This window comes from Lepidochelys kempii, chromosome 2, assembly GCF_965140285.1.
Source record: "Lepidochelys kempii isolate rLepKem1 chromosome 2, rLepKem1.hap1, whole genome shotgun sequence".
NCBI lineage: Eukaryota > Metazoa > Chordata > Testudines > Cheloniidae > Lepidochelys > Lepidochelys kempii.
This window is the reverse complement of record NC_136381.1, coordinates 241,201,882-241,228,137: the sequence shown is the minus strand read 5'-3', so window position 1 is coordinate 241,228,137 and position 26,256 is coordinate 241,201,882. Positions and strand designations below refer to the sequence as shown.

The 26,256-nt window shown below is 40.2% G+C and overlaps 1 protein-coding gene across 7 annotated transcripts in view; it reads left to right on the top strand.

The window, feature by feature from the left end:
• Positions 1-26,256, top strand: part of EPC1 (enhancer of polycomb 1) — a 101,503-nt gene that overhangs the window by 3,363 nt on the left and 71,884 nt on the right. For 2 of the 7 annotated variants that reach the window (XM_073334413.2, XM_073334414.2), the window contains exon 1: positions 14,391-14,878. The exons of 2 other annotated variants lie outside the window; for them this stretch is intronic. In XM_073334413.2, the coding sequence (XP_073190514.1) occupies positions 14,726-14,878 (153 nt within the window). In that variant the 5' untranslated portion in view covers positions 14,391-14,725. Of the gene's footprint in view, positions 1-14,390; positions 14,879-26,256 lie in introns of those variants that run through there. 3 more of the 7 variants (XM_073334415.2, XM_073334418.2, XM_073334419.2) reach the window with 3 other exon arrangements.

Sequence of the window (26,256 nt, the reverse complement as noted above, 5' to 3'; positions counted from 1 at the left end):
GATCAGCAGAAGCAGAGTTATTTATTGTTTTTGCATCACTGAAAAGTGATTATGAATCATCCTGTAAATCAGGGACGGCCAACCCGAGCCTGAGAAGGAGCCAGAATTTATCAATGTACATTGCCAAAGAGCCACAGTAATACCTCAGGTTTCAGAGTAGCAGCCGTGTTAGTCTGTATTCGCAAAAAGAAAAGGAGTACTTGTGGCACCTTAGAAACTAACAAATTTATTTGAGCATAAGCTTTCGTGAAGTGAGCTGTAGCTCACAAAAGCTTATGCTCAAATAAATTTGTTAGTCTCTAAGATGTTACAAGTACCCCTTTTCTTTTTAGTAATACCTCAGTGTTAGGATATAGATATTCAGGCCTGTCTGCAAAGGCCTATACTTTAAGAATTTAGGTGTATTTTTATCACTTAGATAGTTATAGAGGTATAAAAGAAAGAATAAAATCCCAGTCTGCCTGTTTACGGGCCTTCTCTTACAGTGACCGTCTGAGGCCCTGTCCTTAGGCTAAGATCTTTGGCTAAACAGCAGAGACAGCCATAAGCTAGGAAGTGTATGGTCACATCCTTACATTCCAAACTAGTCACATTGAAATAAAGTGCTATTGGGCTGTTAGGAATACAATCCTGTCCTGATAATTCCTATCACCTCCAAAGAAAGGGAAGAGCCTAGGGCAGTGCTTCTCAAGCTATCTGATATCAGGGACCAACAATTTTTTTTCCAATGTGTGCGCAGATCGGCAGCTGATGCTGGTCCGCTGACCACTACCTTGAGTAGCACTGGCCTAGAGGATGTAAAAGGAAGTTTAGTTTGATAGTTTTCTGTTCGGAAAGAACTCAGTTATCAATAGATACTTATAGATGTAGTTGTGAAATCCTCACTTCTGTTTTGTTTTGTCATTATAGTTCCCACTTTGCTATTGTTTGTTTGCATGGTCTCTGTCTGTTTCTGTCTGCTGTATAATTAATTTTGCGGGTGTAAACTAATTAATGTGGTGGGATATAATTGGTTAAATAATCATGTTACAATATGTTAGGATTGGTTAGTTAAATTTCAGTAAAATGACTGGTTAAAGTATAGCTAAGCAGAACTCAAGTTTTACTATGTAGTCTGCAGTCAATCAGGAAGTTGGGGGGGGGATGGGAACAGGGAATGGGGGTGGGGAAATTGGAATCATGTTTTACTAAGGGGGGGGAATGGGAATAGGGACACAGGTAAGGCTCTGTGGTGTCAGAGCTGGGAAGGGGACTCTAAGGAAGGAAACTGGAATCATGCTTGCTGGAAGTTCACCCCAATATACATCGAATTGTTTGCACCTTTGGACTTTGGGTATTGTTGCTCTCTGTTCATGCGAGAAGGACCAGGGAAGTAAGCGGGTGAAAGAATAAGACCCTAACAGTCAGCAGCCCCCCAGTAGCTCCCACCATCCGCTCCCAGCGCCTCCCACCTACCGGCAGCCCTGCCAATCAGCCCCTCCCCTTCTCTCCCCGCACCTCTTGATCAGCTGTTTCGTGGTGTGCAGGAAGATCTGGGGAGGAGAGGAGAGGGGAGGACTGAGGGCCCGGCAGGCTCAAGGGAGAGGGTGGGAAGGGGTGGTGAGGGGGCAGGGCCTATGGCAGAGCCTGGGGTTGAGCAGTGAGCACCCCCCGGCACATTGGAAAGTTGACGTCTGTAGCTCTAGCCCCAGAGTCGGTGCCTACACAAGGAGCCACATATTAACTTCTGAAGAGCTGCATGTGGCTCCGAAGCCACAGGTTGGCCACCCCAACTGTAAATAATACAGTTGTACCATCATTTTAGTAATATACAATGGACATTTTGAGATGACTTTACAAGTGACTCATTTGCATCATGTGTAGCCTCTGCAGTAGAAATTTACTAAATGTAATTTCATTCAAGAATATTTTTTATAATTGTGCATATAACAAATCACAACCCTTGACAAATAATCAGTAAGTCCGTAGCCAAAAAATTTCTCATACTTGCTGACAAGTCTCAAAATACAAAAAGGTTTTTGGAAGGGTGAGGATATTACCGCCTTCCAGAACCCCAATATATAGCCATTTTGAGAAGTAGAACTAATGCAAATAGTGGCAGATTTTAGAGTTAGCACTCTGTTGAGATGAATACAGGCAGTTTATATCTCTCTTGTTTATAGCTGTTGACAGAAGATGACTGTACACCATCTGGTCATCTTCAGAAAAGTTAGAAAATTAACTTTTTTTTAATTTAAATAAAATCTTAAATTACACCAAAAAATGGGCAAATTTCATCCTACTTACCACCAGTAACTGCATTTAACAAAAATAAGTCAACAAATCAACTTTCTACTGTATTATCTATATTATACCTTACGAATTTTCTGAGATGTGGCTTCTGCCCTTGTAGACATTGGCTGTTCCTTCTTTTGTCAGACAGGCAAGGAGTGCTGCTGGAGGATTTTGGCATCTAATCCTCCTCCTCCTGGCTCAAGTCCCCAGTTGTTTCCTGCCAGGAGGACAGCAGAGGTGTCCAGCTTACCTCAGCCAGGCTATGATTCATCACAGAGCAGAAGCAGAAAAAGCCAGGCAAAAGAAGAAAGTTCTGCCTGCTTCAGCATACTGCACCAGTCCATAGTGTGGCCAGTCTGCATATTGTTACCATGCCCATGTTGACTTGCTGTAGCCAGCAGTGTGAGTGTTACCAGGTGGGAACTAGATGAATGCACCATTCTTCCCAGCCCAGTAGAACTAATAACTGCCTCTGTCCACTTGCTGGCTTTACTGTGAGGAGGATGAATTTCAAGTACAGATGCAGGAAAGAGATCTTTGTTTCCTCTTTTGCCCTCTTTCCATTCAATGCGGGCCCAGAGTTTACTTTAATGAGGCCTGTCCAGCCTTATTGCTTCGTCTTTGTGGGAATGCCCTTCTTATTCAATACCCATTCCCATAAAACCACCTAAGTGAGGGCCCTGATCTTCTGAACCTATAGCCACCTTCTCAGTTCTCTTCAGAGACTTTCTTGAGTCTACACTGGACAAAAATCTCTCAGCTCAGTTTAACAAATTCAGTCTGACTGGGAACTCTCCACCATCTCCCAAAATTTGGCCTATAGGAACCTCTCCAGGTGTCTTCTAGTGGCAAACAACATGACCCAAGACTCCATTCAGGTAAGAGCCAACATCCTGACTCCCTCAGTGCTACCTCACCCAGTTTTCTGGTTTCTTCCTTGGAGAGAGGACATGTCCTCACAGCTCTGACTCTTGGCTCTTAAGGGTCTATTCCAAGACTCCTTGATTTTACTCTCAACAGTTTTCAGAAAAAGAAACCTCTCTCCTTACTCTATCAAGCCACTTGAGCAAGACTCCATTTCCTCTCCTTCCTCATCTTATCCTAACTTTGGGTAAAGGAGGACATAATAGGGCCTAAGTATTTTTCTCTTGTCTCAGAATTGCAGATCCTAGGAGGAAGGATTTCCTGCATGTCTGCTCCAGCATCAGACTGGATGCATAGATCCTTTGAGTAGTTCAGGAACACTACTTAATAGATATCTTCTACTTTCATCAGACTAGACGAGAGCTGAAGTAGCTGAAACTTTCTCCCATCTTCTCAAGATGGGGTCCATCACACCTTTCTCCCTAGACCTGATGGGCAAAGTGATCTACTCGAGATATTTTGTAGCCCACAAGAAGTCCAACTATTTGTGGTTATTCTAGATTTGAAATGGTTTAACAAATTCATAACCAATTAATGGTTTCATATAGAATTTGTGATTCATCCTGGCAATGTCCAATGAAGAGGAATTCTTGGCACCCATTGACTTCAAGGGAGTGCAACTATGCATCACCGTAGCTCCAGATCAACTGAGTTTCTTCAGGTTCTCAGTCAGACAGCTATGCTTCAGTAAATCATACTGTATTACTATTGGGCATGTCCTGGACCTTCTTCAGGATGATGGCAGTAATGTCAACTGCATAATCACTTATCTGGGTGACTTGCTCATATGAGTCCAGTTCCTCCAGGAGGCCAATGAGGTATTAAATAAATCTTTTTGCCCATTTGAAGATCTGGAGCTCATAATGAATCATAACAAGAGTTTCTTGATCCTTTCCCAAATGTTCATCCATCTGGAGCAGTGATAACCACAAATAACAGAAAAGCACTGCCATCTCCAGGAGGGATTAAAAAGCTGAAGATGCAGATCTGTGCCTGTCAGTATATGAGAGAGACACCTATCAGGAGTTACATGTGCCTTCTGGAGACCATGGTATCCTTTCAAGACAGGATATTTGTTGTAGATAAAATATTTATATTCCCTGAATACATATTTTTGATGAAGCAAAAGTATAACATGTAGAAAATGAAGTCTAAAGCTGCATCTACATATAATTTTCACACAACCATACTGTAACTAGAACCTGAAGACTGTTGCACCAGCTTCAGGAGGGATACTGATTAACACTTGTTGGAAACAGGTTCAGAAGTGGTTGCCGTGTTAGTCTGTATCAGCAAAAACAACGAGGAGTACTTGTGGCACCTTAGAGACTAACAAATGTGTTTGGGCATAAGCTTTCATGGGCTAAAACCCACTTCATCATCTGCATGATGGAGTGGAACATACACTAGGGTGGTATAAATACACAGCATATGAAAAGATGGGAGTTGCCTTATCAAGTGGTGGGTCAGTGCTAACGAGCCAATTCAATTAAGTTCTTGAATTGAATGCACTCCTTTGCCATTTTAAAACAATCTGTATATCTTTCTAAAAAATTTAAATTACCTCCATATTCTTTCTTCCTTCATTTTGGAGGCTGCCACTACCCACTATGTCTTGTTAAACTGATTTCAATGGTAGAAAGAGGCAAATATTGAAGAAACTGCTCCACAGTTGAGTTAGTGAGATGATTATAATCAGAATACAGTAGAAACTCAGAGTTATGAACACCTTGAGAATTGAGGCTGTTTGTAACTCTGAAATGTTCATAACTCTGAGCAAAATGTTATGGTTGTTCTTTCAAAAGTTTACACCTGAACATTGACTTAATACAGCTTTGAAACTTTACCATGCAGAAGAAAAATGATGGTTAAAAGCATTTTAATTTAAATGAGACAAGCACAGAAACAGTTTCCTTACCTTGTCAAATCTTTTTTTTTAAACTTTCCCTTTATTTTTTAGTAGTTTGTTTAACACAGTACTGTACTGAAGCTGCTTTTTAAAAAATATTTTTGTCTCTGCTGCTGCCTGATTGTGTGCTTCCTGTTCCAAATGAAGCATGTGATTGACCAGTCAGTTTGTAACTCTGGTGTTTGCAACCCTGAGGTTCTACTGTACTTACTTCCTTTACACTTAGATAGTAGAGAGAGTCTAGGTCCTGAAGTGCACATTTTCAGACTAGCTACTGGAAGCTGTTCCTCCAATGGACAGTGAAAACTTCCATTAGTTTTCATCAGGAAACTTCTATCCGCTCTCTACTACTGTCATTCTGTCCAGTTCAAACGCCAATACTGGAGAACGAGGTTCCATTTTTTCTTGCATTTTAAAGCATTCATTAAAGAATGACTAAAAGCAACCTTTCTGTTTATTCTATCCTTAATGTGTCTGGCTTTTTTACCTCAACTGATATGATGTATACACTGTTTACTACATTTATAAAATCTGTTATCAGTTGCACCTTTGACTTTTTATCAGAGCAAATCAAGAAAACTCACTGTCTATCATGCCTCTGAAGTATACTTATCCCGTCAGTGTCTCAGAATTGTTATTTATTTACCAAGTGACCCATATTTCACAGTTCAAATCTTTGTCCTCTATAACTGCAACACAAAGACATTGAGGTGGTGGAGACTTTCAATTTCAGATGGATATGGCATGGGCAACAAATATGCATCATCTTTCATTTTTAATCAAAAAGGTCTTTGCAGATGAGAAAGTGTAATGCTAAAAGAAACCACCATGCAGACCAAAGAGCTTTGCTTCTAGAAAAATATGCCAGGAACTTAATTTTCCAAACAGAGAGAACTCTATACCATGATTAGCTCTTTTTAAAAGTACAACAGTGATTTTTGGACCTCCTAAAAATACCATGCAAAGACAATGAAAGCCCTTGAATATAATACATAAATAGTTATGTATAGAATAGTCCCTACTTCAAAGACAAATGAAAACCAAGCACTTATACTTTAAATATCACATTCTCTATCACTTCTGTTATTCCTTTGCCGAACAAAACAAGCTACGTGGTGTAATGGGATCAGACATTTCCATTTCCTTTGCAGTTTTTACTTTAGCTTATCAATAAACAAGTAGGCAAAAGATAAGGATAAACTTTTATCCCTTTTGTATGATGATTTAATTAGACATCTTGAATTTCTAAGTGAAACAGCTGCAGATGTTCACATTTTTTTGAAGTACACCTGAATTAATGATGGGGGGTGAGAGGGGGGTGTCTATTTTCTGCTACAGTTAAAGACAGGATAAAAGGATAGATGGGTCAAATATCTGTATCAGTATGGCAATTCCTATTTTACCTACATCGAAGACCCCAGAAATGGCAACATTTGAAATGTTGTCATATATTATTACTGAACCTCAAACAACCTCTACTGTAAGTGCTGCCTCTGAATGGTTTTTCATACATTTCCATGCTGTAATCTGCTCAGAGCAGAAATCCTGAATTTCAGTACACGTCACCTAATTTTGTGATCTTTGTTTGTTTTTCCAGTATCAGTATTATCATGTAAGTTATAGTTTAAAAGATTGACATTCAGCAAATGGTTTACAGTAACTTGAGGATTAATACAGTTTTCATCTGTTTGCAGCAGAAAATAATTTTCCTGGGATATGTCTATTGTTGGGAAAATGAACAGCTAGCCCCAAGAATTTTAGGCAAAAAGCTTTTAACCAACCAAGTACCCTGTTTGTGCCCAAGTGGTATATCAATATTGCGTACACTTGTGTAAACTGCAAGGTTTAGGCACAAGGGTTAAACAAGAACTATTAGTGTTTAACTCTGAATATCCTTCTTTTTTTAAAGAATGGCATATCATTTAAATTTAGCTTTTTATTATTTAAATTTCCTCTCCTGACACTGATGAGAGAAAAAGGTTACATTTTATTGGTGTACCTTCTGGTTAATTGCCTGATATCTGTTTCAGTACATGCTCTAGTACTGACAAATGCCAACGTACTCTGAAGGTACATAGTACCGATAGCAGTACTGCAGTACATAATACATAATTCACAGTTAACAGTAAAATTTGGAAGACAAACTTTGCATGCACAATAGCTGAGACTTGTGTACTTATAATTTATACTGCAAATTTATAAACTCCTGTGCATTGGAAAATCTTAAATTTTTAAATAAGAATAAGAAAGCATTTCTATTTACTGAATGAATATTAATGCTTAATTTATAAAAGTTAGGGTAAAAAGCTATTTATATTTTTAACACTTCACTGAAATATCTAGTGAAAGTACAAATTAATATCATATTTTCCATTTCACTCTAACATTTGAATATCTCATATAAATAAGAGACCATATCTCAGTCATTAATAACTGTCCCTTTCTTGGTATTTCCACAAATATTCTTTTACCTTTCAGTAACACATGTAACATAATTACCTCTCCCAGGGATGTTGTGAAGATTAATTACAGTGTGTAAAGCACTTTGAGAGCCTGGGCTGGAAGGTAGCCCAGTGTCCAACCACAGGACTGAAACTTTGCTAGCAACAACTACATTTAGCAAGGTTTCAACCAACATAGAGGAATTCTTAAATCTAACCCATTATGATGATGATAGGGTCAAAACAATGTCTTTATCTGGGTCAAAAACAGCACCTCCAATTATTAAAACTGAAAGAATTTTAAAAAATTAATTTTATTTCCACTATTTATGTATTTGTATATCAAAAGCAGCTGCTTACCTATCACGTCACTCCAAAAAAAATAAACAGGTCAATTTTATCTTCTGGATCTCATGCACTAACACAGTGCCACAATATTTGCCTTTAAAACACTGGAGAGAACTGTTTAAATTCAAACAAAACATGAACTGGTATATTAAAATATTTTCATGATTTTATTTAATATTATAAACACACACAACTTATAGACCTTAATCCTGTACTGAGAACTGAATTGTGAATGGGACTCTGCTTGGGTAAAGGGGTCCACCTATATAGTTCTTGGATCAGTTTTAAATTTTGGCCCAAAAGAATATCTTTACATGAATAAATTGATGTTGTAGGGTTCTTAAAATAGACAGTAGTTGCACCTTCAACTCTAGTTAATGAAGGGTTAGGAAAATTGACATTCCAGGAGCTGCTGTGTCACAAATTGGGGCAATTTGAATGTGAGATTTCACTGTCATTAGCTTCGCTGTACAAGAAAAGTCAATCATGTTAACCCAATTAAGTAAACACATATAAAACCCTAATATAAACAAGTTTAAACTAGATTAATAAACTCCAAAAACAGAAGAGACCATTGCAATCACCTAATATGCTATAGAACTTCCCAAAAATAATTTCTAGAGCATATGTTAGAAAAATATCCAATGATTCCAATGATAAATTACTGGCTCTGTTAAAAATGTACACTTTATTTCCATTCTGAATTTGTCTAGCTTCAACATCCAGCCATTGGATTGTATGTTATGCCAGTAGTTCTCAAACTTTTTGTACTGGCAACCCCTTTCAAACAGCAAGTCTCTGAGTGCAACTCCCCTTATAAATTAAAAACACATTTTTTATATTTAACAGTATTTTAAATGCTAAATTTATAACCCTATTGTTTAAAATGAACTTACATTTTTTCACCCCTTTAAGACTAAAATTTTTTTATTGAATTATTGTTATAAGCATAGTAAATATTTTTTTTTAAAATAACTTGTTTAATACTGGGGAGGGCATGAAGAAACTTTGTCAATATCACTTTTCATAGCAGACTTAATATCGCATTGCCACCCTTACTTCTGCAGGGCAGCTCTGAATGCAGCACCACTGCCAGCAGCAGCGCAGAAGGATGGCAACGGAGCGCTAAGTCTGATGTGAAAAGTGATATTTGTAAATCACTTTTCACATCTTTCCAGCTCTGAAGGCAGCACCACGTCCAGCAGTAGCACGCTGCCTTCAAAAGTTAGGTGGCTGGAGAGCAGCAGCAGCTGCTGGCTGGATGCCTAGCTCTGACGGCAGCAGCACAGAACTGCAGAAGTGAAGGTGGCAATGCCATATCATGCCACCCTTATTTCTGCATTACATTTGACCTTTTCGCTGGGAGGGGTGGCTCAGGGGAAGAGCAGGGCTAAGGAAAAATTTTTGATGGGTATAGCCCCTGCAAGTCCCCCTAGCTCTGCCTCTGCCTGAGTGTCTGTTAAATTATAAATTACTTTTTATTGGCCAATATGTGTTCTGAGTGATCTGTGGTTTAATGCAGCTCTTCAGCGCTGAACAATCAAGCTTAGCTCTAATGTTGTTGTCTCAGTCCCACCTTTTTAGTCTCAAGACAATAAACTGCGTGCATAATACTACAATCCCCGTAGTCCAGTTTCCTTAAAATAGTGATAATACAAATATATATTTTGTTTAGAAACAAAAATTCCTGCATTATATGTTTACAATACTTTTTGAAGTAAGTACACTACACTGTGACGGAAAGGTGTGTGTAATTTTCTAAAACACTGAATTTAAATGATATATTTTATAGCTGTTGCGCTCTGTTTTGTGCATGTACTCGTGACTCCCATATAATAACCTTGTGAGCCCCAATTTGAGAACGCCTATGTTAGACCTTTCACTTCTAGATTGAAGAGCCCATTATTAAATATTTTTTTCAGGTGTTGGTATTTACAGACTGTAATCGTCACCCCTTAATCTTCTCTTTGTTAATCTAAATGTATAGAGTCAAGGAGCTCACTCACTATAAGGCATGTTTTCTAATTCTTTAATCATTCTTGTGGCTATTCTCTGAACCTTCACCAATTTTTCACTATCCTTCTTGAATTGTGGACACCAGAACTGGGCACAGTATTCCAGCAGCGGTCACACCAGTACCAAATACAGAGGTAAAATCTTACTCCTGGGGAGATTCTGCACCACTGCATGCATGCACATTTCATGTGCTGTGCCTATTTTTAATTTTTTTTTCCAGAAAATAGCTACTGCTAAAACGTTGTTGCAGTTCTGCCTTTTGCCTATTAAAGGGCACTGTGGTGCTAGAACACTGCAGCCACACCTGGCAAGCCCGAGCCAGGATAGGTAACTCTGTGCCTTCTTCACAGAGCCGGTCAGGGGATAAGAGGACAGAGATAGCATGGGGGGTCAGACAGGGGCTCCTAAGAGCTAGTGATGGAGGACAGACTGGGGCAGGGGCTGAATGGGAGTGGAGGCGCAAGGCCACATGGGCAGAGAGGGAGAGGGTGCAGAGCTATAGGGGAGAAGAGGGACAGCTGAGTGGGGGCACAGAGATACATGGGGACAGGGGGTGCAGGGACTCATGGAGATAAGGGGAGGGGGCTGGCAGAGGAGATGCAGGGAGACATGAACAGAGGGGAGGGGGTGCAGGGCAACAGGGGGGAAGGAGGATGGCTGAGTGGGGACACAGAGACACATGGGGACAGGGGCAGATGTGCCTGACTGAATGGTAGAGGCTAGGGTCAGCCAGGGTCTACATGGGGACGCTCCCTAACAATCCCTTCCTGCCCCCAACAAAGAACCTGTTCCATACTTTTCCCACACATACCCAACAACCCTTCAGGTTCATACCTGTGCTCCTTTCCAGCATTACTTCCCTCTCCCTCAGATTCTCTATTACCCCTGAATCCCCCAAGCCTTTGCATTCTGAGGGGTGTGGGAAATACAGTTCTGTACTGTAGCTTAAATGAATTATTACTCAGAGTTCTGTATTATTATTACTCAAAGTCCCCCCTGTTGCCCTGCACCCCTTCCCCTCTGTTCATGTCTCCTCTGCCAGCCCCCTCCCCTTATCGCCATGTGTCCCTGCACCCCCTGTCCCCATGTATCTCTGTGCCCCCACTCAGCTGTCCCTCTTCTCCCCTATAGCTCTGCACCCTCTCCCTCTCTGCCCATGTGGCCTTGCACCTCCACTCCCATTCAGCCCCTGCCCTAGTCTGTCCTCCATCACTAGCTCTTAGGAGCCCCTGTCTGATCCCCCATGCTGTCTGTGTCCTCTTATCCCCTGACCGGCTCTGTGAAGAAGGCAGGCTCTTTCTCTTACCTATCCTGCCTGGGACTTGCCAGGTCTAGACTGTACTCAGTGGTAGCAGATGACAGAACAAGGAGTAATGGGCTCAAGTTGCAGTGGGGGAGCTTTAGGTTGGATATTAGGAAAAACTTTTTCACTAGGAGGGTGGTGAAACACTGGAATGTGTTACCTAGGGAGGTGGTGGAATCTCCTTCCTAAGAAGTTTTTAAGGTCTGGCTTGGCAAAGCCCTGGCTGGGATGATTTAGTTGGGGATTGGTCCTGCTTTGAGCAGGGGGTTGGACTAGATGACCTCCTGAGGTCCCTTCCAACGCTGATATTCTATGATTAAGTAAGGAATGCCTAGTAAGAAATCTATTTGTCAAAAAACTTTTCCTGGATCTTTTTTATTAGCTGTATTGTTAGACTTATTAGCTGACAGTTATGTTGAAATAAATTACCAAAATAATTGAAACTGGTGTGATTATATTGTGTTTATTTTGACAAAATATGCAGAATTTTAAAATATTGTGTGCAGAATTTTAAATTTTTTGGTGCAGAATTCCCCCCAGGAGTTATAATCTCTCTACTCCTACTAGGGATTCCCCTTTTTGCATCCAAGGATGGCAGTAAGCCTTTTGGCAATAACATCACATCAGAGTTCATGTTCAGCTGACTATCCACCACAACCCCCAAATCTCTTTCAGAGTCACTGTTTCCCAGGATTAACTCCCCCATCCGAAAGTATGACCTACATTCTTTGTTCCTAGATGTATATTTTTACATTTAGCCATTTTAAAATGCATATTGTTTGCTTGTGTCCAGCTTGCCAAGTGATCCAGATTACTATGAATGGCCTGTCGTCTTCATTATTTACCACTTCCCCAATTTTTGTGTCCTCTGCAAACTGTATCAATGACTATTTTGTTTTCTTCTGGGTCATTAATAGAAATGTTAAATAGTATAGGGCCAAGAACCAGTTCCTGCAGGATCCCTCTAGAAACATACCCACTTGATGATGATTCCCTGTTTACAATGACATTTTGAGACCGATCAGTTAGCCAGCTTTTAATCCATTTAATGTCTGCCATATTAATATTTTTATTTTTAATCAAAATCATATAGTACCAAATCAAATGCCTTACAGAATTCTAAGACTATTACATCAGCACTATTACCTTTATCAACCCAATTTATAATCTTATCACAAAAAGATATCTAGTTAGTTTGACAGGATTTATTTCCCCACAAACCCATTTGATTGGCATTAATTATATTACCCTCTTAATTCTTTATTGATCAAGTCCTGTATCAACTGCTCCATTATCTTGCCCAGGATCAGTTTCAGACTGACAGGTCCCTAATTACCCGGGTCATCTCACTTACACTTTTAAATACTGGCACATTAGTTTTCTTCCAGTCTTCTGGAACTTCCCCAGTGTCCCAAGACTTATTGAAAATCAACATGAACAGTCCCGTGAACTTCTCAGCCAGCTCTTTTAAGTCTTAGATACAAGTTATCTAGACCTGCAGATTTAAAAATGTCTAACTTTTTAGTAGCTACTAGTTAGTGTTCTTTTGAGATACTAATGCAGTGGTTCTCAATTCATTTATACAATGTGTTACCTGGGACATAGGGACCGGGTGGCAGGACAGTGGCAGCCCGGACCCCGGCCACTCACAGGGCCGGCCAGCTGCCTGCCTTGGACCCCTGCCATGAGGGCAGGGCAGCCTTTGGGACGCAGCTGAGCTGGGCCACAGCTGTGTGCTAACTGGGCTGCAGGTTGAGAACCACTGTACTAATGGAATGGAAAGCGTTATCTCGTATGACTACATATGTTTTTCCCAACTATAGAACAGAAATATTATGGAATACAATTATTGTTGATAATTCTACCATTTCCATCTAGTAATGGACCAATACTGTTGTTCGGAGTCTTTGTTCCTAATAGACTTTAAAAACTCCTTATCGTCCTTAACTCTGCTGGCCATAGATATCTCCTTATGTCCCTTTGCTTTCCTTGTCAATTTTTCTAGTTCCTAGTTTCTGATTTATATTGATTACTATCAACTTCCCCTTCCTTCCACTTGTATATTCTTATATATAAAATATTTTTTTTACAGCAGCCTTCACTCCCCTGCTACACCAGATTTTTTTTTAACCAGTATGGCCTTCTTCCTCAATTGTAGCTAGTAAAGTATTCTTAACCAATCATCATTCACTTTTTTCTGATTAAATTCTTCCTCCTAGATAATCTGGCTCATAACCGTTTTCAGCATTGTGAAATTAGTCCTTCCCAAGCATCAAGTGTATATGCCACTACTGTGGACTTCATTCTGTTTAAAACTTAAACTGCTGTACATTTTGGTTCTTTGAAGTTTTTCTTTTTCCAGAAAAAAAGTTGTTTTTTTTAACCTAGAAATATAAGGAATGTTAACTTTTGTCTTCCCTGCTCTTCTTGGGGACATCTTGTGTGACTCAAATGTGGTTTAGCAGCTCAGCCTTTCATTAGGTTATAAAGTGTTTGGGCTAAGGATCATCTGTTTGGTATCAAGGTTTACAGTAGCCGACTGGGATACTACCCTCAGACTACTAAACATGAAGTGTTAAACTCTTAACAAAACCAGAATTTCAAGAGTTAGAGTCACAGGAACAAACAGAAAAAAGTTTTAAACAGTCCTAGTGCCAATCTCTTCCTTTCTCTATGGCTGAGGTTTCAGTTCTATGGACTCTGATGTCACAAACCCCTTGAGACGGGCTGCCAGGGACCTCAACAGCAGCAGGTCTTGGGGAGGGAAACTACCCTTAGAAGACAACCACTTCCCTGCCCAGGCTGCTTCACGCATCGGCCTAAGCCAGGTCGGTCGCCTGTGTTGCTTGTCTTTACAACTGACTCCCAGGTAGTCTGTCTCCCCCGGCCGTGAAGGGTCTTGCGTGGTCCTACCCCATTAATGAGGGGGCCTGTCCCCCTGCCTGCCCCTCAGTGAATGAGAAGGCCCGTAGCTAGCCCCCGACCCCACACCACGGGGCCTCTGTCCCAGCGACTGAGGGTGAATGGCCCTTTCCTCACGCTGAGGCGCGGATACAGCCTGTCCCGCCCTGAAACGGGAATCTCTCGGACACCTGCCTCTGAGCATCCCTCTCGGCCCGTTTGAGCTCTCCCGCTCTCTCGTGCCCGCGCTCCCAGGGCCCGCGCCGCGCGCCCCCTGCCTCGGGCGGCGCTGTGCCCGCGCCCCTGCGCGATGCAGTGTGGGAATGGCTGTGGCGCTGGGGTTGGCTGAAAGAGGCGGCCAGTCGAGGTTTAATGTCCGCCATGTTGGCCGTGGCGTATTGAGCAGAGCCGGAGCGGCAGAGAAGAGAAGCCAGCGCCTAGCCCAGCCGCGCCAGCCGGCGCCGCCGGGCTCCGCGTCGGAGTGCGCCCCGCCCCGCTGGGGGAGCCCCGGTCCCTCCATGAGAGCGCTCGGCGGGGTCCGGCTCTCAGCTCGGAGCGCTCTCACTGCCGCCCCCCCCTCCCCAGTCGGAGCCGCCATCGCTGCCTAACATGAGCAAACTGTCGTTCCGGGCCCGGGCGCTGGACGCGTCCAAGCCACTGCCCGTCTTCCGCTGCGAGGATCTGCCCGACCTGGCCGAATATGCCTCCATCAACCGGGCTGTGCCGCAGATGCCCACGGGCATGGAGAAGGAAGAGGAGTCGGTACGTGAGACCCCCCCCCGCGGCCGGGTTCCTCCATCCCCCCGCACCCGACCCGGGGCCCCCACCTTCGCCTCTGCGCAAGCACAAAATGGCCGCCATCTTCTCCCCGCTCTCCCCGCCCGCGGGGATAGGGGACTGGAGAGGGAGGGTGCCGAGACCAAATCATCCCCCTCGTCCCCTACCAAGTATTTCCCGTGGACCCCGCCACCCCGAACCCGGCCGCCGCGGCGGCTGGCAGGGCCTTTCCCAGGCCTCGAAAGGCACAAAGGGGGTCACGTGACGCAGCGGGCGGCCGCCATTTTGTTGTCTCTGGTTCTTGGGCTGGGCCTTGTGCGGCAGCGCGCGCTGGTGCCTGGGGAGGCTGCAGCGCTCTCCCGCTGCCACACGGTGGCGGTGTCGAGTTATATGCTGCGGTAGGGGGAGCGCGGCATAGGCTATGGGTGTTGTGAGGAAGCTGTGGCTAATGCACATGGTGGGTCTGTTCTCCTGCATGTGCGGGCCACGGCTGAGATCATGGCAGAGCAGCCCACCTAGGACTTCTGTGCGGCTTGACTGTACCTATGGGCTCAGGAGCGTGATCAGCGCTGTGGATCCACAGTGAAGGTTGCAGCCAGGCTTATACCTCTGTCCATGGGCTGTTGAGTCACTGGGGGGACGACACGTGCTGTTACATATGCCCGCTTTTAACTATAAACTAGATATAAATTGACTTCGTTGTACCTTTAATTCCTGAAAATGCTATGAGCTCATTTTAGGGCAGGGGGAAAATAAGCATAAGATGGCAAGGTAGTGAGATTTGGGGGTTATAAGTCTGCTCCTTGCTGATAGGATCTTTGTTGTAAGAAGGGTTTTCAGTCTAATGACGACTTCCCCTTAATAAGTTACGTAAATATAAGAATTTAAACTTTTTGTCAGGCTTATGTCAATACTTGCACATGATGTGTAATCACAGAAATACCTTCAGGCACATGGTGATCAGGAATAGTGCATACACGAATCAGATAAAGGAATAACGGTTGTTACAATTCAGACACACTGGCTGCTATTTTTCTACAAAATTGTTAAAAGGTAATCTGAGTTTGGAAGTTTAAATCTCCACCACTTTCTGCTTCTTTCTGCTGTTTTACTGAAGATTTAAATTTTCATTGGAAGACCGTCCCTTCAAGCCCCTTTGCTTAAAGGATTGTCAACTTAAAAACAATTTGAATTTTTTTTTACCTGCCATAGCAATACTGTACCTGAAGAGACTGTGGGAAGGTAGTCTCTCTTTTTCAGTTTTAGTTTGTGCACATGACAGCTCTTGTCACACTCGTTGTTTTCCTAGCATAGTCAGTTTTTTTCTATTGCTGTACAAAACCTCTATAGAAACAGGGAACATGTTTAAAAATGTGACCTTTTAAAACCACAAGTATTGGTAAAGGGAGGAAAGTTAGGGAGCAAGTGTGGTACTTACCTTATGCTAACTTTTTTTTTTTAATTTACTAGATTTCAAGTTGATAGTACTGTTTTTAAAGTGGTTGGGTTAAGACAGTTAAGGTCTGACCTGCATTCCTATAGATACTAAAAGTGAAGCTTGTTACATTTCTCTAAATCTAAGGAATGCATTCCTTGGTTTTAAGGTACAGCCTTCTACACGTGCTACAGTGTACAGACAATTTTACAAACCATGTGGAATTTCACGTAACAATTTTGTATTTGATATTTCCTAATCCATCCAAAAATTATCTATCTGTGTCCTGTATTGTGTTTGTGCTGTAAATCATCTTTTAAGTTGTATTTTGGAGTTTGAGGATTTATACTATACTTAACATTTATGTAACATATCTAGAACTTGTACGAACATTAACTACTGTAATTATTCAACAAAGCATGTTTTGCTGAACTGTAATAAACATGGGGAAAAAACTGAGACTAGATGACTCAAAATTGAGTTGAATGAGATTAACTTTTGTCCAATAAGAATGTTTTAGGTACTGTATGCTGGTACAGTACAGAGACCTGTTTTGAATACAAACTTTTCATCTTTTGATATGTGGGGTATAGTACTTTATTTCCAATTCCATTACATTTTAAAGTAAAGAAACAGTTTTGTTATGCCTATCATAATAGTATCCTATCTGTATTTTAATTAAAAGTAATATATTACCATATAACTTTTGTCTTTGTTTTATTTCTGCTATAGGCTTGTAGAGGTGAGTCTTTTGGGGTGAAAACTATACCAGCATGAGTAGCCTTTTCTTTCTAGCTAAGGCAAGGTTGATAGTCACTGTCACAGGTTTTGGGCAAAGGAAGAGGGTTTGCTAATATGAAAAATCTGATTAAGTGATTATGCTTAGATTTTTTTGAAAATAAAGCTTTAAAAACAAGTGTGACTAACAAAATAGTTAGCCAGACAGCTTTAATTCAAGTTAAATTTGCATATGCCTTTTCTCTGATAAAGTAACAAACTGAAGAATATTCACTTGCCAGTGGAAAACTCTTATCTTGTTAAACCATCTAAAATTACTTCAGGAATTGTATAATGTCTCAGTTAAGGACAAACACTTTTTCTTCTTAAATCACTGTACTCGGATTTGCTACTCAATTTTTTTTTCTGTAGCCATTTTTCTCCATTCCAGAATGTGCTGGTGTTCAATATAAGGAAACATGTGCGATGGCAATTAAAATCAGATCAGTGAAGTGCTCCATTAGTTCTCAAAATGTCATGTAATATTTTGGGGGGCGGGGGAAAGGAGTAGGAGTTAACGTATGTAGTAATAGGTCAGCTCACTTAGTGTATATTCTGTGACACTGTGAATCCAATTAATGATTTGAATGTCCAGTTCTTTAGACTCTACAAAAGAGGACATAATTCAGTAGTGTGTGATTCTTAAATTTTTTTTAAGAAACTTTCTTTACAATAAACTACTGTGATCAGGCACCTACAGCAGCCTGCTAATAGTGTTTAAGTACAACTTCAAGTTTTACATAACATCAAGCATGTATTCATTTAAATTTAGATTTAAAAGAGCTATCCTTGGGCTAAATATCTTGCACGAGATTTAAACTACTACTTTAGCATTGTGTATAAAAGGATACATATTTTATTTCCCCTTCATCTCATCTTTCTACCCCTCCCCTTCCCAAAAAGACAAACCAGTATGGAAAATAACACAGCTTTAGTAGTAGAATGGGAATCTTCAGATGAGTAAAAATGCTGAAAGCATGAGGCCAAACCTTACTGAACTTCTTGTATCTAGGTCTAAAACACCCTTTTCGTAGATGTTTCAGCTATTATTTAAAACAAATTTGGCAGCCAAAGGTCTTAAGATGTTAATCCATTTACCTAGTATTACACTTCTTCTCTCTAATAAGACAAGACTTCAGATGTGATGTTGGCTCTGAGAGGTAAGGATCTTACAGTAGAAAGCTCTTTATCTTACATAATACCAGGAGATAAATAACTTTTGAAATGGTCCTCATGGTTGGCTTGGTTTAGGACCCAATTTCCAATCCTGCTTAGAAATGGGAATCTCACTGCTAAGCAAATTATCAAGTGCCTTAATTAACCTAAGGAAATTCCCAGGAAAAGGAGTGCAGATCTTCATTAAGATCATAAATAAATTGCTAGTTTTTAAAAGTCCAGAATTTGAAAACTACCAATTATGTTCACCCATACCACACTAAATTATCATACAGCTAAAAAACATCCTGTTCTCAAATAAAACCATCATTTTATTGCATTAGTGATTGGAAACATACAACTGACCTAAGTGGATATATAGTGTAGTTAATATTGCAACAATAATACAAAAAGCAGTAACAACAAAATACTGTCTAAGTTATTACAACAAACTTCTGTTTTTTTAAGTTGCCTACATAAATGGGAAGTGGGGGGAGGGAAAGGGAGAGGAAGGTTTGTGCCTCTTTTCTTTGCTTTGTTATCAGTAAAGGTCGGGAAGATATATTTTTAATAAGAATACTGATTTTAAGATTAGAAATTCACATCCTGACTAAGCTAGAACACAAGTTGACAACTGGAGAACTAGTGCAATAGTAACATTACGAGCTGAGAGAAGTTATGTTGTTGAATGGACTTTTTTAGCACCTGTGTAACTTCAGTAACTAACACTTCAGAAAAGGGAGCCTTTTAAGATTCAAAACTCTCTCAAATGTCCTGGACTTAAAAGTCAACCAACCAAAACAGGGAAGATTGGATTTGACTTTCTTAGCCTGTCCAAACAAGAAAAATATTTTATCTTGACAAACTTTCAGATCATTTTCTCACACCATAAAGTGGCATTAGAACGTCTTAAATGCATTGCAGGTCAGCTTTAAATACATACACATCTGCTGGAGAAAAAACATGTTGTTGTGTTTTTTTTACAGCTCCTCCCCAAAAGAGATGCAGAGTTTAAATGTACCTAGTGATGTGAGACTCTGCATCCGATGAAGTGAGCTGTAGTTCACGAAAGCTTATGCTCAAATTTGTTAGTCTCTGAGGTGCCACAAGTCCTCCTTTTCTTTTTGCGAATACAGACTAACACGGATGCAACTCTGAAACCTGTGTAAACATTGTTAATGTATCTTGTTTTTTAAAAAACCCAACAACCCCATACACAGCAGAAATTCTTTAAGATCTGACCCCAAAACTAGCTTGCCTAGGGGGCTGGACCATATGTACCATGAACATGTATGAAGAAAAATCAAAGCCGTGTGCTTGAAGTTTTTTGTTCTCAAGCTACCCTAGATTGTATTTTAAAGTGAATCATTAGTCTTGTCTAAACTAGAATGTTTTAGTGATTACATGTACAAGTATAGTTAAGTAGCCATTCCCCTGCAGTGTGGATGCAGTTACACTGGTAGAGCTTATTCCAGTTTGGGAAGCAAAATAAGCTATACCAGTATAAGAGTCCATGCTATGGCTTATACCTGTATAACTTTTTCACAGGTGCTGTTTTCACCAGTTATGCTCATGTAACTTTCTAGTGTAGACCAGATCTAAAGGTATGTCTCGCTACAGCAGCATAGTTATAGCGCTGCCAATATAGACCTAGCGTAGACATTTCCTAAATTGACAGAAATGGTTTTTCCATTGATGTAGTTGATCCACCCCTCCAAAAGTCAGTAACTAGGTCGACGGAGGAAATCTGTCAACCTACTTTATGTCCAGACCAGGGATTAAGTTGATTTAACTGTGACGCTCAGGGTGTGAAATTTTTCAGTCCCTAAGGCGTTGTCTATGCTATGGGGGTAAGTTGACCTAAATTACACTACTCCAGGTAGGTGAATAACATGGCTGGAGTCAATGTAGCTGAGGCTGACTTACTGCAGTGTCTACACCACGCTGTGTCAGCGGGAGGCCCTTTCCTGTTGACTTACCTTACGCTCCTTGGTCCAGTGGAGTACTGGAGTCGATGGGACAATGATCTGCGGTCGATTTAGCGGGTCTTCACTAGACCTACTAAATCTACCCCAGCAGTGTTGATCCCCAGTAAGTGTAGACATGCCCTAACTGACATAGTTAGGTTTTGATTTAATTTGCAAGCATAGACCAGGCCTGAATTTCTCCCTCTCTTTTCTCCCCTTTTCAGTTGGCTAGATATTTAGTGGGATGTTGGTTTGCTAATGTTTTTGAATCTGAGAACTTAAGGGCAACTGTAGAATCAGTTCTAAAACTCTTATTAAACTGTACAGAGAACTGTAGGGAGGCTTGTTGGGATGTTTCTAAAGCTGCTTAGCTAAGATGAAATGTATAGCCTTTGGGTCTCTTTTATTGGAACCCTTTGTCTGGTAAACATTCTGTATTTGCAGGAAAAGATCTAATAGGTCTCTTCCATTTTTATGCTCTCTGATCTCTTATTTATGTTGACGTAAACTGTATTGTTATGAAGCAATATGGAGAAATCAACACAAGTTGTAATGGAATTACTTTGTTCAGTGGAGCTGCTGTTTAGTTGTCACAGAATATCTGGTTTGTCTCAGTAACTCAGTAATTAAGTTGTCGTCGTATTAATCCTTAGAATACTGTCAGGTTCCCTGTTACCACACAAATTAAGTTTTTGGGCATATCTAGAGCCTTCATATTAACTGCAGGGAATTGGAGAATACAAATTGTTACATACTTGGATAAGTGTTCCAGTATATGTTTAAAACATTTAGTGTTAAAAGATAAGATGGGCTTTATCAGTCTGTTAATCTATTTGAACTACATTTTTCCTTTTAAATGAATGAATTTAGTGTTGAGATACCATCACAATCTACCATTTGCTGTTTATTCTTCAGGGTTCAATAATACTTACAGATTCTTGGTCTCAGGCCATTGTCTCATCAGCTCTAGGAAGACAGGAAAAAAAATAGTACTGAACATTTTATTTTAGTGTAGTTTTCCTTAACGAACATGTATGTTTGTCTATAATTTGGGAAGCTGTTAGTGACCCTTTATTTAAGATGCCTAATACAAAAATCTCTCATAAATGTAAAGTAACTTTTCTTTGAGATGCTCCAATACCATCCTCCTTTCAGCAGGAAATTCAGCATGTAGAAAAGCCGCAGGTTAGCAACCTGCCTTTTCTCCTATCCAAGGAAATTCCAGTGCATGCCTCAGGAGAACTTTGAACATGCTCTTTCTAAAGAGCCAGAACAATGCAGCACCACTGCACACTATACCAGGAGCTGCCAGAGCAATGGGAGGGAGGAGAAAGGTGGGCTGGGCATCTCGATTCCCTGGTGCACACATCACGTTCCCTGCAACCCAGCATATGCCCCCATCATTCCAGTCTTCCCTTCCCTTTTCTTCCTTACCCTGGGATGCTACATGGGGCAGGACCTTCCCAGTCCAGCTGGGCCAGACTCCCCAAGTAAACCCACCGGCACCCAGCATCCACTCCTCTACTGGAGGTACCACCTTGGTTGGAGGTAGAGCTGGGCTGGACTCCTTCCTCAAACACTACCTGGATCCAACTCATGGCTGCAATATTTCATCTTTCTTTGCCCCAGCTCTGAGATAAAGCCTTCTCCTTGTGCCAGCTAACATAACTGGTTCTATAGCTCAAGTGGCAGAAGTTCATTTTGCAGTGATCAAACTCTGACGTGTGATGGAGGATTTGTTAGAGTTGTATACAACAGTTCTTGCTCTTTTTAAAATATTAACCTGTTAATTAGTTTGCAAAGTGAAACCACACAAGTTAGGAAGTGGAAGATCTATAATTTCCTATGCAGCTTGAATTCTGTCCCTTGTATTATAACTGCATTACTTTTTCCACAGGATCCCTGCCTCATTTGATGAATATGAGGCAGAATTAATATTGTGCATGCATCTGTAAATCTGGCATTTCCTTAACATTTGAGTGCTTGACTTTGTAAACAAGTCATTTTAAGTTGCATAGTTTTTATGTAATACTGTGTATGTATAAATGCATATACATAAATATTTTCTGCCTGTGGCTGCAGTTATTACTTTAAAGGAGTATTAGTGACACCTTATGCTCAAATATATTGGTTAGTCTCTAAGGTGCCACTAGTACTCCTTTTCTTTTTGCGAATATAGACTAACATGGCTGCTACTCTGAAACCAGTTATTACCATGTGCTTTTTAAGACCTCAAACCTGGCTAGGAGACCTGTAAAGACACTGAAGGGTAGACTACACCGAGAAACTGCACCAGGTTAATGAAATTGGTTTCTAACTAGTTTTGAGTTAAATCTGTCCTTATTCCTCAAGTTTGTGGAGACATGTAAACAAACTTGTTTAAATCAGTGCAGGTTGGTGTAGACAAGCCTTTACATGAAAGTAAAATCAGTGTCTACAAATACTTGTGGTTTATTAAAGGTCCCGTTGCACTTGTAAGGGAATTTGGCCAAAGGCACCCATATTAATTCAGGAAACTGCTTTCTATCTAAACTTCCATTGCAATTGGAAAAGGCACTCAATGTCAATAGATAAATAGTTTAAATACTGTAAAATAGCTGCCTTCAGTGGCATATCATCCTAAGTATAGTTTATTCATTAGTGCCTTAGGATCCAATTGGGGCAACTGTGAGTACATAAATGTGAGATTATTATACAAGTGCAGCAGCCAGGTCTCCAGTTTTGGGATTCCAGTTGTCTTTCATGTGGAATAAGGACACCTCCACAAGGATCCAGCTTTACTTTGCAACAACAAAAAATCTTGAGCTGATAGATGCTAGGGACAACTTTTAAAAGGTAAGTGAAACAAGCAAATCTTGGCCTCATTAGGCTTTTTAAATAGGTTCAAGCTCCCTAGTTTAGAATTGTCTTAGGGGAAAATCAGGATGGTGGAGATTAATTATCTCTTGCACATCATTACACTCTCTGTGTGGGGTGCAGCAAATTCAATAGTAATTGCTTCCTAGCTCTGTAAGTGCCTCCTCCAAAGGAGGTTTTATGTTTATAATACAAAAGGCTTTTTATTTTATATTCAAACCTCCTTTCCTGTATACCATTTTAAACACTCTATTAATCTATGCTTTGCTGTTTGCTAACAGACACATGAAGTATATTCACAAGTTGCCATATCATCATGAGAAGAAAAAAAATTATTTGAAAAGTGTATAAACCGTCCAGTTTTGTCTGTCATAATGCTAAACTCAGGGGTATGTGAATAAAATTCTAAAGGCCAGAAGAGACCATTAGCCCATCTAGTCAGACCTATATATCATGGGCCATCAAAAAATCTTTATCTTCCATAAAGTCTCTGTTTGAAGACCTCTACAGATGGAGAATCCACCATATCTCTTGGTAGCTTGTTCCAATAGTTAACAGTGAGGGTGATTTAAATTCTGTACCTTATTTCTAATTTGAATTTGTCTGGGTTCAACTGACAGCTAATCATTTTTGTTATGCTGTTTTCCAGGAGGCTTTTTCCACTTTATTACCTAGTATTTTCTCTGTGACGGTACTTATGCACCATAATCAAGTCACCCCTTAATTGTCTTGATAAATTAAACAGATGTTGCTCTTGCTCCCCCCCCCCCAAATAAACAAATACAGTAGAGTAGAATCATGCTACATCATAGATAGGATCAATCAAAACAAACTATAATCTTCTGTTAGCCTCGGCTTTCCTCTTGCATGAATTTCATAAATGAAAAGTTGAGCACTAGCACAGGTATATTTAAATATTTAAGAAAGGTCCAGTCTCTGTCCGTGCTTTGGCTGATGGAAGATTCTGGTGGTGAAATAATTTGAATCTGTTTGGTGTTTCTAGCTCTGGCAGATCACAAGATATTGGACTTTGCACAATGCATTTAAACTAAAACAAATACTCTATATTGCTATCTTTTGAATATTCTCAGATTCCTCTTCCCAGCAAAGTCTGAGGAGTAATGGGAGTCCTATCCTCAAATCACCAAGAGCATCTTCAAGAAATGTTATAGAAACTGTTTTGATATTAGGACTCATGGCATCTCTGACTTAAAGTTTTAATACAGCCAAATGTCAGATCATAGATCTAGGAAGAAAAGAAGGTAGATCATACTTACTATGGCAGGGGGACTGTAGCCTGGAAAACAATGATGGTGGGAAAAGACTTCTAGCTCATGATAGATAACCAGCTGAATATTTAACTACCAGTGTGATGCTGTAACCTGTAAGTGGGGAATATTAAGTAGGAATGTCAAATCACCTTAGTGAGGCTGTTTACTGTGTCCACGTCTGATGTTGACACTTCAAAAATGATCTAGAAAAATCAGAAGCAGTTTGGAAAAGAACCACAAGCATGATTTGATTCTAGCAAATATGTCTTAAAGTGAGAGACTAAGGGCTTGTCTATTCATGGAAGGCCTTCTGGAAAAGATTGGGTGTGAATTTAAAGCAAAATAGCTATTCTGGAATAATACCATGTGTAAACAAGTCCGAAAGGAACACTGTTTACTTAGTTTATCCATGAGCAAGTCATCCCTTAGCCTTTTGTGGTCTACAAGTACTTATATGTGGAAGAGATTTCTGGTAGTAGACTGCTCTTTTTAATCTAGGAGAAAAAGGCATAATGAGAACTAATGGTTGGAAGATGAAGCTAGAAAAATTCAGGCTAGAAATAAGGCTCAAATCTTTAACAGAGTAATTAACCATTGGAACAACTTACTTAGGCATGTAGTGTATTTTCAATCTTTTAAAGTTTAAATCCATATAGATATCTTTCTAAAATATGATACAGCTTAATTAGAAGTTATGGACTTGATACAGAACTCACTGGATGAAATCAATGGTCTGTTACACAGATGGTCAGATTACATTGAGAGTAGTCAGGTGTTTTTTTTTGTCAAGTCCAAACTCCAGAGAAGACAATTTAAAAAAAAAAAATCATGATAAGTAAATAAAAAGATTTTGGAGTCCATTCAGAAACATCTGGCAGTCCATATTTGGCCAGCAGTCTGCTTATTGACTACCCCTGGACTAGATGATGATCATCATCGTCCCTGTGTGGCTGTAATATCGACTGTCTAAAGGTTGTGAAGGGAGTAAAGCAGAGGAACAAATATTAACTCTATTAAAAAGTGTTACAATTTAATATTCAGCAAAACATACTAAAAATGACTTTAATAAAGGAACCCTTGTGTTTGGGGATCAGAATGACCTGATTTCAATCTTGTCTTTAACCTTCAAACACAGCCTGATATCTCATGAGCTACTAGTTAGTTTAGTGCTTCACAGTACTTAAAATGTAGGATTCCAGTCTTTCAAATTGTAATGAAGTACAAGACAGAGATCGCTACAATCTATTGAAATTTTAAGTTTGGACGAAGGGAGGAGGCAAAACGGTAAATTATGTGATTCTGAAGATGTAATGTCTGGTGACAATGAAACAAGTGCTACATGCAATTGGTAATCTCAGTTTACTAAAGGTATTCGGTATTTGTTTCTAGGTCTGATAATCTATCAGATTCTTAAACCTCAGGTCTCTTGCACTACAGATGTGTGGGGTTTTTTGTTGGTTTGTGTGTATACCCTGAATTTAATACTGAAAGTCCTCTGGCCTCAGATCAGTGTAAATTGTCAGTCCCTGCATATGAATTACTACTCGTTCCCCACCCCAATTGTCTTTCCCTCAAAATTCTAAGGGAAAGGCTAATGTAAACTGTCAGGCATTACATACAAAGGACTAATCCTCCCAAATTAAATTTCTGTACAAGCGATAAGGTTTTTATGTTAAAAGAGAGACCGCACAGGCATGCGTAGACTTTATCCACTAATCAGCACTGCCAACCAGTATGTGGGAGTTAAGTAAATTTATGAAGTCATTAAAGGTTTAAATAGCTGTGATAAACTTTTGGGTCAGAATATAGTACAGAGGCAAAGCAGTTACTGATAAAGTATTCAAACCATTGCATGAGCATCTCTCCTATGAAACAGTTGGCTGCTTCTGTTGTCTCTGTAAT